Below are 12,777 nucleotides of genomic sequence, written 5' to 3'. Positions count from 1 at the left end.
AATATTGTGAAGGATACATTAGCCTTCTTCAGAGAAAGAGTGAAGGAAGATACTTACCTAGACCTTTGGACTGGAAAAACAATCTTGGTTCAGCATGACAATATTCACCATTTTGCCTTGGGACAGTCCTCATTGCTAAATGATAATAGCACATTCTGGGCTGTCACTTCCCTTAAGGGCTTTTATAATTTAGCTTAAAGGATAAAGGTCTTCCTGCTCAAGAAAGACAGTGTAGCCGATCAGGACCCTATGAGCCCTTCCCAGAGGAGGGACCCCCACTCGTGTCCTCCACCTGCCTTTTTATCTATAGAAAAGCTTTAGTCAAAGAGCCAACTTAATTAGAGAAGTGAGAAAATACAGAGAGAAAAAAAGAATAATTTAGCCATTCAACAAAGTCAAGAACCTTCAGTACTTCTTCAAACACTATAGATAATATTCGAGCCATGTCCCTGGAACTGTTTTGCAGGTGCTGATGCCCCCACTGGTGGAAGAAGTCAACCGTATGAAGCCCACAAGTTCATAGATCCCAGACCGGTTGGAACCAGGTTGATGACAATGCTGACTCCCAAGCACTGCACTGCCTACCAGCTAGGAGAATGTCCAGGAGCTAATCACACCCTGCCCCTCAAACACTTTAAGACTCCTCACTATGCCCTGGGTGGGGTGGCGGGGTGGGGGGGAGGAGAAACAGTCCTCGAGGTACTAGCCTGCTGTGTTCCCCTCTTTGCCTGGTCATTAAAGCTACTTTTTCTGTTTCCTTCAATTCCATCTCTGTGTTTCTATTTGGCATCAGTGTACAGAGGCAGCCGATATTTTGGCAACAATAGTTTAAAATGTAATATGACTGGCCCATCCATTTTTAAAGGTAGCCAGAGCAAGCCAATTTTGAGTGCAATTTTCTTCTGGGTCTGAAAGAGTAGAGGAGACCAATGGAAGTCAGAAACAGCTTTCCTTGGCTAACAGCAGGTATTCTGGGGTTGACATCAAGTGTTCTGGGGTTGACTGTGGTATTACTTTAATATCTCCTCTGTACGTACAAAGCAATTCTGAAATGTCGACGAAGATTAAACATACTTAGGACTCGAGAGGTAAACTTACTCTTCTCAATAGCACAAAATCCTGGATTTGGGGTTTAAACAATCCTAAATCACCAGGAGGACTAGCCTGCCTTCTTTGGACATCCCTTTAAGAAATGCTAGATGTGCTTAAAACTTCTATTTATCATAACACTTTCATTCATTTGGGGGTATAACTATTAAGAATCTTTCCATTTCAGTATCTTCTAGGTATCAAATATTCTTCTATATACTGTTACTATGAAGATAAATATAATACACTAGCCCACAGGAAAATATTTGCCGGACGAGCTGTAATTCTACATTGCATTGCATTCAGTGCAGTGAATGAATGATCGCATAAGGAAGGTTAAGTTCTTACAAGCTAAATGTCAATGAGTTCATTACCCAGCCAGAAGGCAATTAGAAACATTTGCCACTAACAGTGTGAACATACTCTTCTGTTACACATTGTCCTTTTAACACATTTGAATATCTCAGGGGAAAAAAAAAACTTCTTCCACTGTTTTAAATGAAGTCTATCTAAGGTGTCTGGGTAACTTTCAGCAAAATACATTGGTTTAATTCTCTCTAGCATTTATACTATCTTCAGCAAACATTCCTGTGTCAGTGTTTGCATTACATACTAACTGCTAAACAGAAGTTAAAAAAGCTACACAGGGGACTGTTTTAGAAAAATAAACTGTGGTTCAGAAAACGTTGTCCTCTGCTCTCTCAATTTAGGCTGAACCTTGAAATCCGCATCTTCACAAAGGGATGAAAGACCCCCATTTTGGTGCTATTCTTTGACGGATCTGGATTATTGGTGAAAGATTATATCCTTCACTCAAGCTGTGGAGTTATTTCCAAAATGATATTACTAAGTACCATCAGGGACAGGGTGCGGTTGAAGGAATGCTGAAGTATTTAATCAGTATTCAAAATGCTCAGTCCACTTTATTGGTGAAGTATACAGATTAGTTTTAAGGGAGGTGGTCCCCAAATGATTTCATGATAGCCAAGCAAAATGAGAATGTGTGTATCTATTTCCTGGAAGCACTGCTAAACTTCTAAGATATTAAACACGAGCTTATACATAATGAGTGAGTGTGAGAAAGCAAATATTAAAATAAATAGTTTAAACCAATGAAGACTTCCCCTGGAAAGAAAAGAGTAAGTGCCTAGGGGTAGGAGAGGAGTGGGAAGAAAAGGCAGATGAAAGCTTCCTTGCTTAATTGTTTATAAATTGTTGTTAAGAGACAAATAAAATTCTCTCTCTGCCCAAAGTATGTAATTTATCCGGAGTGTACAGGCGCCTCTGTTCAGCAATGCTGATAATGACACTAATAGTTTAATTACAACTTGCTGCTCAAGGAAATAAACAAGGCTGTTTGCTTTTTAAACCAGGGGTTACAATTACTTTTCAATGCGGGGCGGGGGCTGAGGTTGGGGAGAGAAGGCACATCTGTGAGTAGATCTTCCGATGTCAGAAAACCAACCAGAAACCAGCTGGAAAATAAAGCCCCAGTAGCGGAGCAGCCAGCGCAAAATTAGAGCAAAACCTCTGGATCTGAGCAGTGGGGCAGCAGGCGGGAGGCGTAGTAAACAGGCGGCAAACGTAGGAGGGCAGGGCGAGAAAAGTTGTTGGTGGCCTGATGTTGCGCGTGTTCCCTGGGATTCCATCAGAGAGGGTCTGAGCACCGCCCTCTCTGCTGCCGGACTTCCCATCACGTCTCTGCCTTCAGCACCACCGGGAGGACAGCTCCCCCAACCGCAGGGCAGAGCCCACCCCCCACCCCCGCAAGGGCCCTCCCACCGCATTTCTCTCTCCTGCTGCCATCTTTCCGGCCGTGGCGCTTTTAATGGTATTCGAAGGGACATTTATAAGGGGCTGGGAGCTTGTTCAGCTAATTTATTTACAGATGTAAGGAAGACAAGTCCTGTCTGAAAAGTCCAATCTTTTCATTGGCCTCCAGAGCACTTTAACCAGAATAAGACTGCAAGTCACTAGCTTTAATCTGGGGGCAAAATGATTCAACCTAACTCGGAGTAGCAGAAACGTGAAACTCTGTTTTAGTGCTTTATTTTATCCGTTTGTTGGAAAAAAGCACCAGTAGAAGGTGAACAACCTTTATTAACTGCCTCTTTAGCCCATTCCCTTCTGTGCTAAACCGAAGACACTTAGGGAACATATCGGCGTTTGATAGCAAAGGAATATTTCTTAATATTGCTGGGTCAGAAAACAATCTTGATCCTAACAGAAAGTCTTCTCGACCCCTTCCAAGACCCCTCACAACCATATTCCGAATCTGGAACATACTAACCAAGGATTAATTGTTCCAAACAGAGACGCTAAGCTGCTACGGCAGGCCACAAAAGCTGTCAAAGCTCCCCCGAAGAAAGCCCTTTTCCCCCCAGCCCCAAATCCAGAGGCAAACATTTCAGGAAACATGGAATTACAAAACCCCAAATCACCATGATAGGAAAATTACACACCAAAGAACTTGGCTACTTTGCACATTCAGTTAATTGCCATCCTACTAGTTCTAAGATAACGGTTCCTTAGCCAACACATCTTGTTTCTCTATGCAGAGTTTTCCCTTTTGTTTCAAACTCCTCAACAGTGTGTAAAACAGTCATTACTGAAAGTTTCTTTTTGTTCCAGCACATGTACACACACACCCAGAGTTTGATTTAGTTCCACCTTCAAGGGTTTAGTTGTCTAAAGAAAAGACATCACCTTCTTTTTACACTTATTTTGAAGGAGGGCAATGCCCTCACTCTTTTTGCACTGGAGTTGCCAAAATACTAAGAGACACAGAGACACAAGCTTGGGTGGAGACTTTGCGCTCATCCACAAAAGGCAGCAGGTGAAGTTAGTGGCCAACAACTTCCTGCCAGTGGGAGTGACCATCTATCTACTAGTAACAGGAGGTGAGGTCACCTGTGCCTCTGGACCAGCAGCAGCTGTGGAGACAGCAGGCACTGGGTACTGCCTTCCAGGTAACCCTGAGAGGTCTCTGGGAGCAATCTGACTCCCTGAATCCCTCAGTCTTGGGGTTCCTTTCTTCCTTCTTCCCCTCTCCTTCCTCTCTCTCTCTCTCCTCCCCCCTCTTCCGCTCCATCCTCTTCTCTTCTCCTTCCCTCCTTCTTTCCCTCCCTCCTCTACCTCGGTGGCCCTTTTCCCTTAAGTCCACCCGGGCCACTTTAGGTACCAGTTCCAGGGACAGCTCCCCATCACCCCCCCCCTGCCCCCGGGTATCCTATACCCCCTATATTATTATCACCATCACGACTGTCGCCTGCCAACTGCTTGGTCCTGTTCCCAGCCGTTCCCCCCACCCCCCTCTCTTCACTCCCAAACCGCAGCGGAGGTTGTCAACCTGTCAAAAATCACCAGAGTCTGAATGTCACCAACAAGTTCCACCCCACAGGCGCCTCCCCAGCAAACCACACCAGCGGAGCCTTGCCAGACCCTCCTCCCGCAGCCGGCGCGCTCGCATCCCGACCCAGCTCTTGGCGGTGCCTCGGATCATTGTTATCCGTGACGGCACTTTCTTCTCTTCAAGGAAAGGGAGAGCCCGCGTGTGACTCCCCGGCGGATGTAGGGCTCCACGCACCACCCTCCCCCACCTCCGCAACACACACACACGCGCGCGCACACGCACACGCGCACACACCCCCCTCCCTCCTCGGCACACAAAGAGCGCGAGGGAGCGCCAGGCACCGGGCAGGGTAGGAAGGGGGGCGGGGGGGGGACCCCAGGAGGGGCCCGCCGGCGAGGAGGGCGGGCGGGCCGGGCAGCCGGGGGCGGGGGGGGGGGGGGCGCGGAGAGCCGGGCGCCAGCTCCGTCCTTACCTGCCCCGAGGTTGAAGGAGATCCTGGCCTCGGCGAGGTACGGCGTGTCGCTCTTGGAGCGGACTCTTCTGATGGGCCGCCGGTCTACATCGTCCTCCGAAGATGCCGCCATTAATGTGGGAGGCAGGAGCAGGGTCGCCCGGCGAGCTGAGCCGCAGACGGCGGTGGAGACGGGGAGACGGGCGGAAAGGGGAGGAGGGGAGAGGGAGAGGCGCACACCCGGGGAGAGGGGGAGGGGAGGGGGAGGGGGAGGAGGGGGAAGGGGACAGGGAGGGAGGGGGGCCCCGAGAGGGCAAAGGGAAAAAAGGAGGGAGCGAGGAAGACGGAGAGCAAAGGAGAGAAAAGGGGGAAGGGAGAGAAAGAAAATCCGTTAAGGATCGGTGGACTGGAGCAGAGATCAGGCTCTCCCTGGCGTGCGCTCAAGGCTCCCCCCGACTCCTCTCCCGGCCCCGGGGGCCAACGGGTCAGGGCTTGGGACGGACACCCCGCCTCCTGCCCGCAGCCCCAGTTTTCAGCTCTGGGCACCGAGCGGCCAATGCGAAAGGAAGACTCCAGAGCAAAGATGCCCAGTCAGCACTGTGCCCTCTCCCGCCAAACGCACTTACTCTGCTTTTCAAGGGCCCACAAGGGTCTCCTTAGCCCGCAGGAGTCTCTAGGCTGAGGATGCCCGCCCAGATAGCTCAGCTTCTTCGGCTTTGCTGGTGAGCAATTATTAGTCCTGGGCTGTAAGCCTAGGCCCAGCTGGTCACGGGGGAGGGCACCCCCCCCCTGCTCCCTCTCTCCCAACCTGCAGCTCAAGAGAGAGATGGAACCAGATCTGGAAGCCCCAGAAGCGCTCGCTCGCAGGGCCCCCTTGAGCCCTAGAGGTGGAGGGCAGAGGAAAAGTACCCAAAACTTCATACGCACACTGACGTATAGGGATGATTCGCCAACAGGGACCTGCTGTCTAGTGCAGAGAACTCTACCCAATATTCCGTGATCCTCTATGTGGGAAAAGAATCTGAATGAGACTGGATACATGTGTACGTGTGTCTGAATCACTTTGCTGGACAGCAAAAATGATCACAACCTTGTAAACCGACTATACGTCAACAAAACTTTTTTTAAAAGTACATACAATCTGGGAGGAGTTTGGCAGTGAACTTTCTAGAGCGGATGTTTTCAATGTACACTAGACATCTTCCCGCAGAACTGAACTGCCTTCTCATCCCTGCTGATTTCTAGGATATCTGTTTATCTCTACAGAGGTATCCTTTCATTTCAATCTTCAACTTTTTATTTGGCAACTTAGAGCACAAATGATGGTCTTTAGATTGGCCCTGTCGTCTCTCTAACTCTGTACCACTGTTTCTGAAGGAGAGGGTTAAGATCAAGGGCACCTTACATGTCTTTGAATGTTTGCACTGCAACCTTCCCAGGTTATCCAGCAGAAACACCTAGAAAGTGTCCATCGGAATGGTTTGATGCTCCTACCAAGCCTATGGATGAGCTCAACTTTTTGATGTTTGTCTTTTGCAGCTTCAGTCACTTGTTCTTCTTTGTGGCTTGATGGTGCCCCCTTTCTTTCTAATCAGAGCCCACCTGGAGTACACAGATAAATGTTACCCTGATTCCCTTCCTGCTACAAAGGAGCTCTCAGGGTCAAGTCAAGCCCTGCAGTCTCAGAGGAGGAAGGGCGGCTTCAGCACGGCAAGACTTCACTCTCCGTTTCAGCTGTCAGTTCTGCCCCCGGGCTTGTGTTCTTGCACCCCAGAATCTCCCGTCTCTTCACCTTGAACTCTCACTTCACTCAAAAGCAGGAACTCTTCCTCTGCCCTTGGCCTGGCTGCCTTCCCAATCTCTGCCACAGGGTTCTTTCCCATTCTGTTGCACCATCCCCTGGAAGGCGTGGCCCTGCTGGCTCCATTTTTTTTTTTTTTTTTTTCACTCTTATTCCCCTCCCTTCATCCCCACCCCTACTTTTATCCCCTCACTCAAAGTTACTTTAAAAGGTCATCAGCATCCTTTCAACAGTTCAGTCCATTTCTTTCTTGGCTTCCTCCAGGTGTGATGTAACTTCTCCTTCTTGAAATAATCTCCTCCTTTGGTTTTCCTGCACTAGACTGTCTTCCTAATCACTGGATTTCTAACTGTTAGCCAGTTCCCTGTATGTTGATTTTATTTTATTTATTTTGTCTTTTTTAGGGCCGAACCGGTGGCATATGGAGGTTCCCAGGCTAGGGGTTGCATCAGAGCTACAGCTGCCAGCCTACACCAGAGCCACAGCAACGCGGGATCCTAGCCACGTCTGTGACCTACACCATAGCTCACAGCAATGCCAGATCCTTAACCCACTGAGCAGGGCCAGGGATCAGACCCCGGTCCTCATGGATGCTAGTTAGGTTCGTTAACCATTGAGCCACAATGGGAACTCCCCTGCATGTTGATTTTAAATTGTTTATACGGGCATGCGAGGTCCTTTACGACTTGATTTCAATCTGTCTTTCCAAATGCATCTCCCATCGTTTCAGTCTGTTAAGAGTTGTCCCAAATCTGACCCATTTCTGCATTTGCACCTTTCCTTGAGGTGTACACCACAAAGTTCTTCCCTATAAACTTTCCAGGGAAGAGATGACTAGCCCACTAGTCTGTGGCATGAATCCAGGACATAGCAAATGCTCAATAGATATTTATTTTAATAAAAGAAGAGCAGAGAGGGAAAAAGAGAGGAAGGAGAGAGAGAAAAAAAGGAGTGAAGGAGGGTTATATAACTAATGAGTAGAAGAGTAGATGAATTGGGGATCAAATCTATGTCTGCCTGACCCCTCAAATCCTGTGTTCTTAACCAGTGTGTGTGTGTACAATATTATATATTTATATTTGGTTGGCTAGCTAGATTTTAAATTCATCTTTTTATGATATTTACCTCATTAGGTCCCATTTACCTCTGTTACACATAGGTTAAAAATGGATGCTCCGTATCTCAGAAGGAACAACAAGGGTGTTTGGCTCATCAAATGAACCATGAAGGTTAATGCGTTTCGATGACAAATCAGACTGCACACCAATATTATAACACTGAGGTTCAAGCTCTTCAGGAAGTGCAAAAGTAAGGAAATAAACGATTCGGAATGCTGCATAAACTATGCCCCTCTTTGGATGAACACAGAGCTATTTGATTGTTCAAAATGTTTGGGAATCCCTCCCCCCTTATATTTTCATTCATATCTTTAAAAAAGCAAACAAATAAAAAAGCAAAGTCATCTGAAGGAACACCTCGTCTTAGCTTTCTCTGCGTTTCTTTGATATTACATAATAATAGTTCTTGATATAGAGAACATATTGGGATTTCTCTTTCTTACTCACTCAGCATTTTTGAGGATTAGGGACTTAACACTGCCACCACTTCAGGTTTACCTTTCTTCAAAAGAGTTTACAGCTACTTTCATATTTTCTCCTTCCTATGGATTACTATTACTGAAATAATTCTAGACAGATGTGCTTTTTACAAAAGGGACATAAAAATGTTACATCTAGCTCCATGTACTTGAATTATTTTATGATATTTTCATGTTTGACTGTTAGCTTCCATTTTGGACTTCTTTGTCTCATCTAGGTTTTTCCCATTATCTTTTCACTTGTCTCTTTTTTCTTCACCTTTTTTAGTTCTGTATGATAATTCCCTTACAAAGTCAATCCCATTTCATGTATCTCTTATCCTATATGAAGGATTCACTCCTGTATGAAGCTTTTCACTCTGGTGGACTTGACCCAATGTTTCCACATTCTTTATCCTCTGGGATTCCTTTCATCTACCTGACCTCTTGTCATAAAACATCTGACTGAGAGACATCAGGGGAAGAACTCTGAGGTGGGATGCAAGGATGGCAGGTGCTGCTTCTAGTCTTACCACTGCCTCACCAGGTAACACTGGCAAGTCACTCAGTTGCCTCGGCTATAGAAATGCAAGGGTCATGCTAGCACAAAAGCAGACACAGGTCCATGGAACAGAACAGAGCCCAGAAATGAATCCACACTTAAAGAGTCAGCTGGGCTATGGCAGAGAAGGCGAGAATACCCAATGGGGAAAAGAACCTCCTTAGTCAGTGGTGTTGGGAAAAATGGATAGCTACCTGCAAATGAATCAGACCAGACTACTTTCTCACACCCTATACAAAAATAAACTCAAAAATGGATCAAAGATTTAAATGTAAAACCTGAAGCCATTAAAATCTTAGAAGAAAACATAGGAAATAGGCACTTTGACATTAGTCTTAGCGAAGTTTTTTTAGATATGTCTCCTCAGACAAGTGAACAAAAGCAAAATAAACAAACAAGCAAACAAACAAACAAACAATGGGATGGCACCAAACTGAAAAAGCTTTCTTCACAGTGAAGGAAACTATCGATAAAATTAAAAGGCTGCCTACTGAACAAAAGAAGGTATTTGCAAATGATATATGTGATAAAGAGTCGATATCCCAAATATACAAAGAATTTACACAACTCAACATAAAAAAAAAAAAATCGGAGATCCCACTGTGGCTCAGTCATAACAAACCCAACTGATATCCATGAGGGTGGACGTTAGGGCCCTAGCCTCTCGAGGTGGGTCGGGGATCTGGCATTGCTGTGAGTTGTGGTGTGGGTCTCAGACACTGCTCAGATCTCATGTTGCTGGTATAGACTGGGAGCTGTAGCTTCAATTCAACCCCTAGCTTAGGAATTTCCATATGCCAGGGGTATGACCCTAAAAAGCAAAGAAAAAAGCAAAAAAACAAAAAAACAACTTGATGGAAAAATGAGCAGAGGACATAAATAGACCTGTTCCCAAAGAAGACATAGAGATGGCCAATAGGCACATGAAAAGATGCTCAATATCGCTCATCATCAGGGAAATGCCTGTCAGAAAGCTTTCACTGGGGAGACAACAATTAGCAGGTGTTAATCAGGATGTGGAGAACAGTATGGAGGTTCCTTAAAAACTTGGAACTAGAACTACCATGCAATCCATCAATTACACTCCTGGATATTTGTCCAAAGAGAACGAAAACACAGATTTAAGGAGATATGTCCAACCCTATGTTCACTGCGGCATTGTTCACAATGTCAAGCATATAGAAACAACTTGGGCATTCGTCAATGGCTGAATGGATAGAGAAGATGTGGTATATGTACATAGTGGAATATTACCCAGCCATGAAAGAGAATGAGGTCTTGCCATTTACGACAACATGGATGGACCTGGAGGGGATAGAGGACAGATACCATGTGACTTCATTTATATGCGGAATCTAAAAAGCAGAATGAATAAAAAAAAACAAACTGGAAGGGGAATTGCCGAGAACAAGTGGGTTCTGTTCAGTTCTGGGGGAAGAGGGTGGAGGGTGAGAGAAGTGGGTGAGGGAAATTAAAGATACAAACTTCAGTCGCAAAATAAATGAGTCCTGGGCAAGAAATGTACATTGTGGGGCATATGGTCAGGAACCACGTAATGTCTTTTATGGTGATATATTGTAATGAGACTTAGCAGCGGTGGCGGCGGTGGCTTTGAAATGTGCACAAATATGCCATTACCATGTTATGCACCAGGAACTAACATAGAACTATAGCTTAATTGTACTTCAAAAACAAACTCAGAAAAAGAGATCAGATTTGTGGTTATGAGAGGTAGGAGTGGGAGGGGAAATCGGATGAGGATAGCTAAAAGGTACACACTCCTGGTTATAAAATACGTAACTACTAGCGATGTAATGTACAACGTGATAAATATAACCAACCCTGCTGTATCTTATATATGAAAATTAAGAGAATAAATCCTGAGAATTCTCACAGCAGGAAAATTGTTTCCTTTTTCTTTTATTTTGTAGCTATAGGAGATGATGGATGTTTACTAAACTTATTATGGTGATCATTTCATAATGTATTATATGGTCAGGCCACTCACGATGGCTGTGCTCTTGCTCTCTGGACATCCCCTGTTCCACCAGTGCCTGCTTCACCTACACCCTAGGCACAGGACTCACCTTCCGACATGCTTGCCCCAGCCTCCCCCCGCCCCAGCTAGTGATAACTTATCATAGGGGTGCGAGGGGCGTTTGCCTCTGCTGGTTTCCCTGGTAACTAAGAAGCCACCCTGACCTCATTCTCCCTGTAACTGGCAATCTCTTCTCTTGCCTCCCCACCCCACCTGCAGCCCCAGCAAAGCCTGCCAGTGTCCCTCCTGCCATGAGCTGCACACCATGGGGTGTCGCTCCAGGACCTTGCTTCAGCCCTGAAGGCGCTCCCATCCAACTGATGTCTCCGTTGTCGATGCCAAGCTGTTTCTTTAGTCTTGAAGCTGCTCAAGCACAGAATCTTGTAAGCTTGCAGGGTACAGCCCAGCAATTGGCAGAGCCACCAGGAGACACCTGTGAGCACCAAGATTTTAGGAATGGAAAGTTGCAGGGGCTGTCCGCTAGCATGCCTCAAAGTTGCAGGGGTGATCCTGGGCTGACTGTCCAAGAACACGTAGGACCCAAAAGTTCCAGTGGCTGTCTGCTAGTTTGTGGGACCCCTGTGTTGGGTGTCCTTGATGAAAGAGATCTGGAGAAAAATGGCCCCTAATGGTTCTGCTATTGTATCTAAATGAGTCTTTTTGTAATTGTTTAAGCTTGCTTTCTCGCTAGAAGGAACGGATTATTCTGGCGCTTTTGAGATGTAAATGATCTACCTAGGCTTTCTGGAACTTTAATCTTCTGTGATCTCTAAGAGTAAAGGAGAAAAAAAGAGCTTTTAGGTAAACTCTAGAAATGTTTACGTTTTAGGGATGTCTATCTATAATAGCCTGCCCAGATTTCGGTAACTTTAAGTTAAATGAAGAGAATTCATGGGTCTCAAACAGGATAAAAGAGTAGAACATTATTTGCTGGGTGGTCTAAATTTAACCATCTTTGCCTTCTTAGGAAAGAAAGATTTAAGCATTAAGTCTTCCAATCAAGAAATGAACAGGAGTTCCCGTCGTGGTACAGTGGTTAATGAACCCGACTAGGAACCATGAGGTTGTGGGTTCGATCCCTGCCCTTGCTCAGTGGGTTAACGATCCGGTGTTGCCGTGAGCTGTGGTGTAGGTTGCAGACGCGGCTTGGATCCCGCGTTGCTGTGGCTTTGGCGTAGGCCGGTGGCTACAGCTTCGATTTGACCCCTAGCCTGGGAACCTCCATATGCCGCGAGAGCAGCCCAAGAAAATGGCAAAAAAACAAAAACAAACAAACAAACAAACAAACAAACAAAAAGAAGAAATGAACAATCACTTGGTTTTTTTGGTTGTTTGTTTGTTCGTTTTTGCCAGAGATGAAGGCTTTCAAGGGTTAAGATTATAATCAGTCATAATTCTGGCTATTATAACCAAGCTTCTTTATCAATTACATTGTAATCAGGTGTTTAACTGTGCCTTTTGAAGTTTTTTTTTTTGTTTTTTTTAATCTTTTACAGGCAATTATTGCTGTTCTTGATGCTTTTGCCAAGATACTTCATCTTCAAGAAGATTCATAGGAAGGATCTTTGGACAAAAACGGGTCTCTGAAAAATTGCTTTTTAGGGCCACACCCGTGGCTTATGGAGATTCCCAGGCTAGGGGTCTAATCAGAGCTACAGCGGCTGACCTATACCACAGCTCATGGCAACACCAGATCCTCAACCCACTGAGCAAGGCCAGGGATTGAACCTGCAACCTTATGGTTCCCAGTTGGATTTGTTTCCGCTGCACCATGATGGGAACTCTGGAATAGGCTGGGTTTTGGACACACAAGTCCAACTAGTGGGATTAACTGTTTTTGACTGGAAAGACCCAATGGGTCCACACTTAACGGCACCAGACATAACTTGGGGTGGCTGACATGTACTG

At 45.7% G+C, this 12,777-nt stretch overlaps 1 protein-coding gene across 9 annotated transcripts in view; it reads right to left on the bottom strand.

Annotated features, from left to right (window-relative positions):
• The window catches only part of PHACTR1 (phosphatase and actin regulator 1), a 560,191-nt gene that overhangs the window by 520,463 nt on the left and 26,951 nt on the right, over positions 1–12,777 (bottom strand). For 7 of the 9 annotated variants that reach the window (XM_021099751.2, XM_021099756.2, XM_084967373.1 and 4 more), the window contains exon 3: positions 4,914–5,060. In XM_021099751.2, coding sequence (XP_020955410.1) covers positions 4,914–5,060 — 147 coding nt within the window. Of the gene's footprint in view, positions 1–4,913; positions 5,250–12,777 lie in introns of those variants that run through there. The other 2 variants (XM_084967375.1, XM_084967378.1) reach the window with 1 other exon arrangement.

Source organism: Sus scrofa, chromosome 7 (assembly GCF_054392235.1).
Source record: "Sus scrofa isolate SSC_HxYL_T2T_F1_AM1 chromosome 7, Sscrofa_HxYL_maternal_Yorkshire_Landrace_v2.0, whole genome shotgun sequence".
In the NCBI taxonomy this organism is placed as follows: Eukaryota; Metazoa; Chordata; class Mammalia; order Artiodactyla; family Suidae; genus Sus; species Sus scrofa.
The sequence above is the reverse complement of the archived record's forward strand: the minus strand, read 5'-3'. Positions and strand labels throughout refer to the sequence as shown.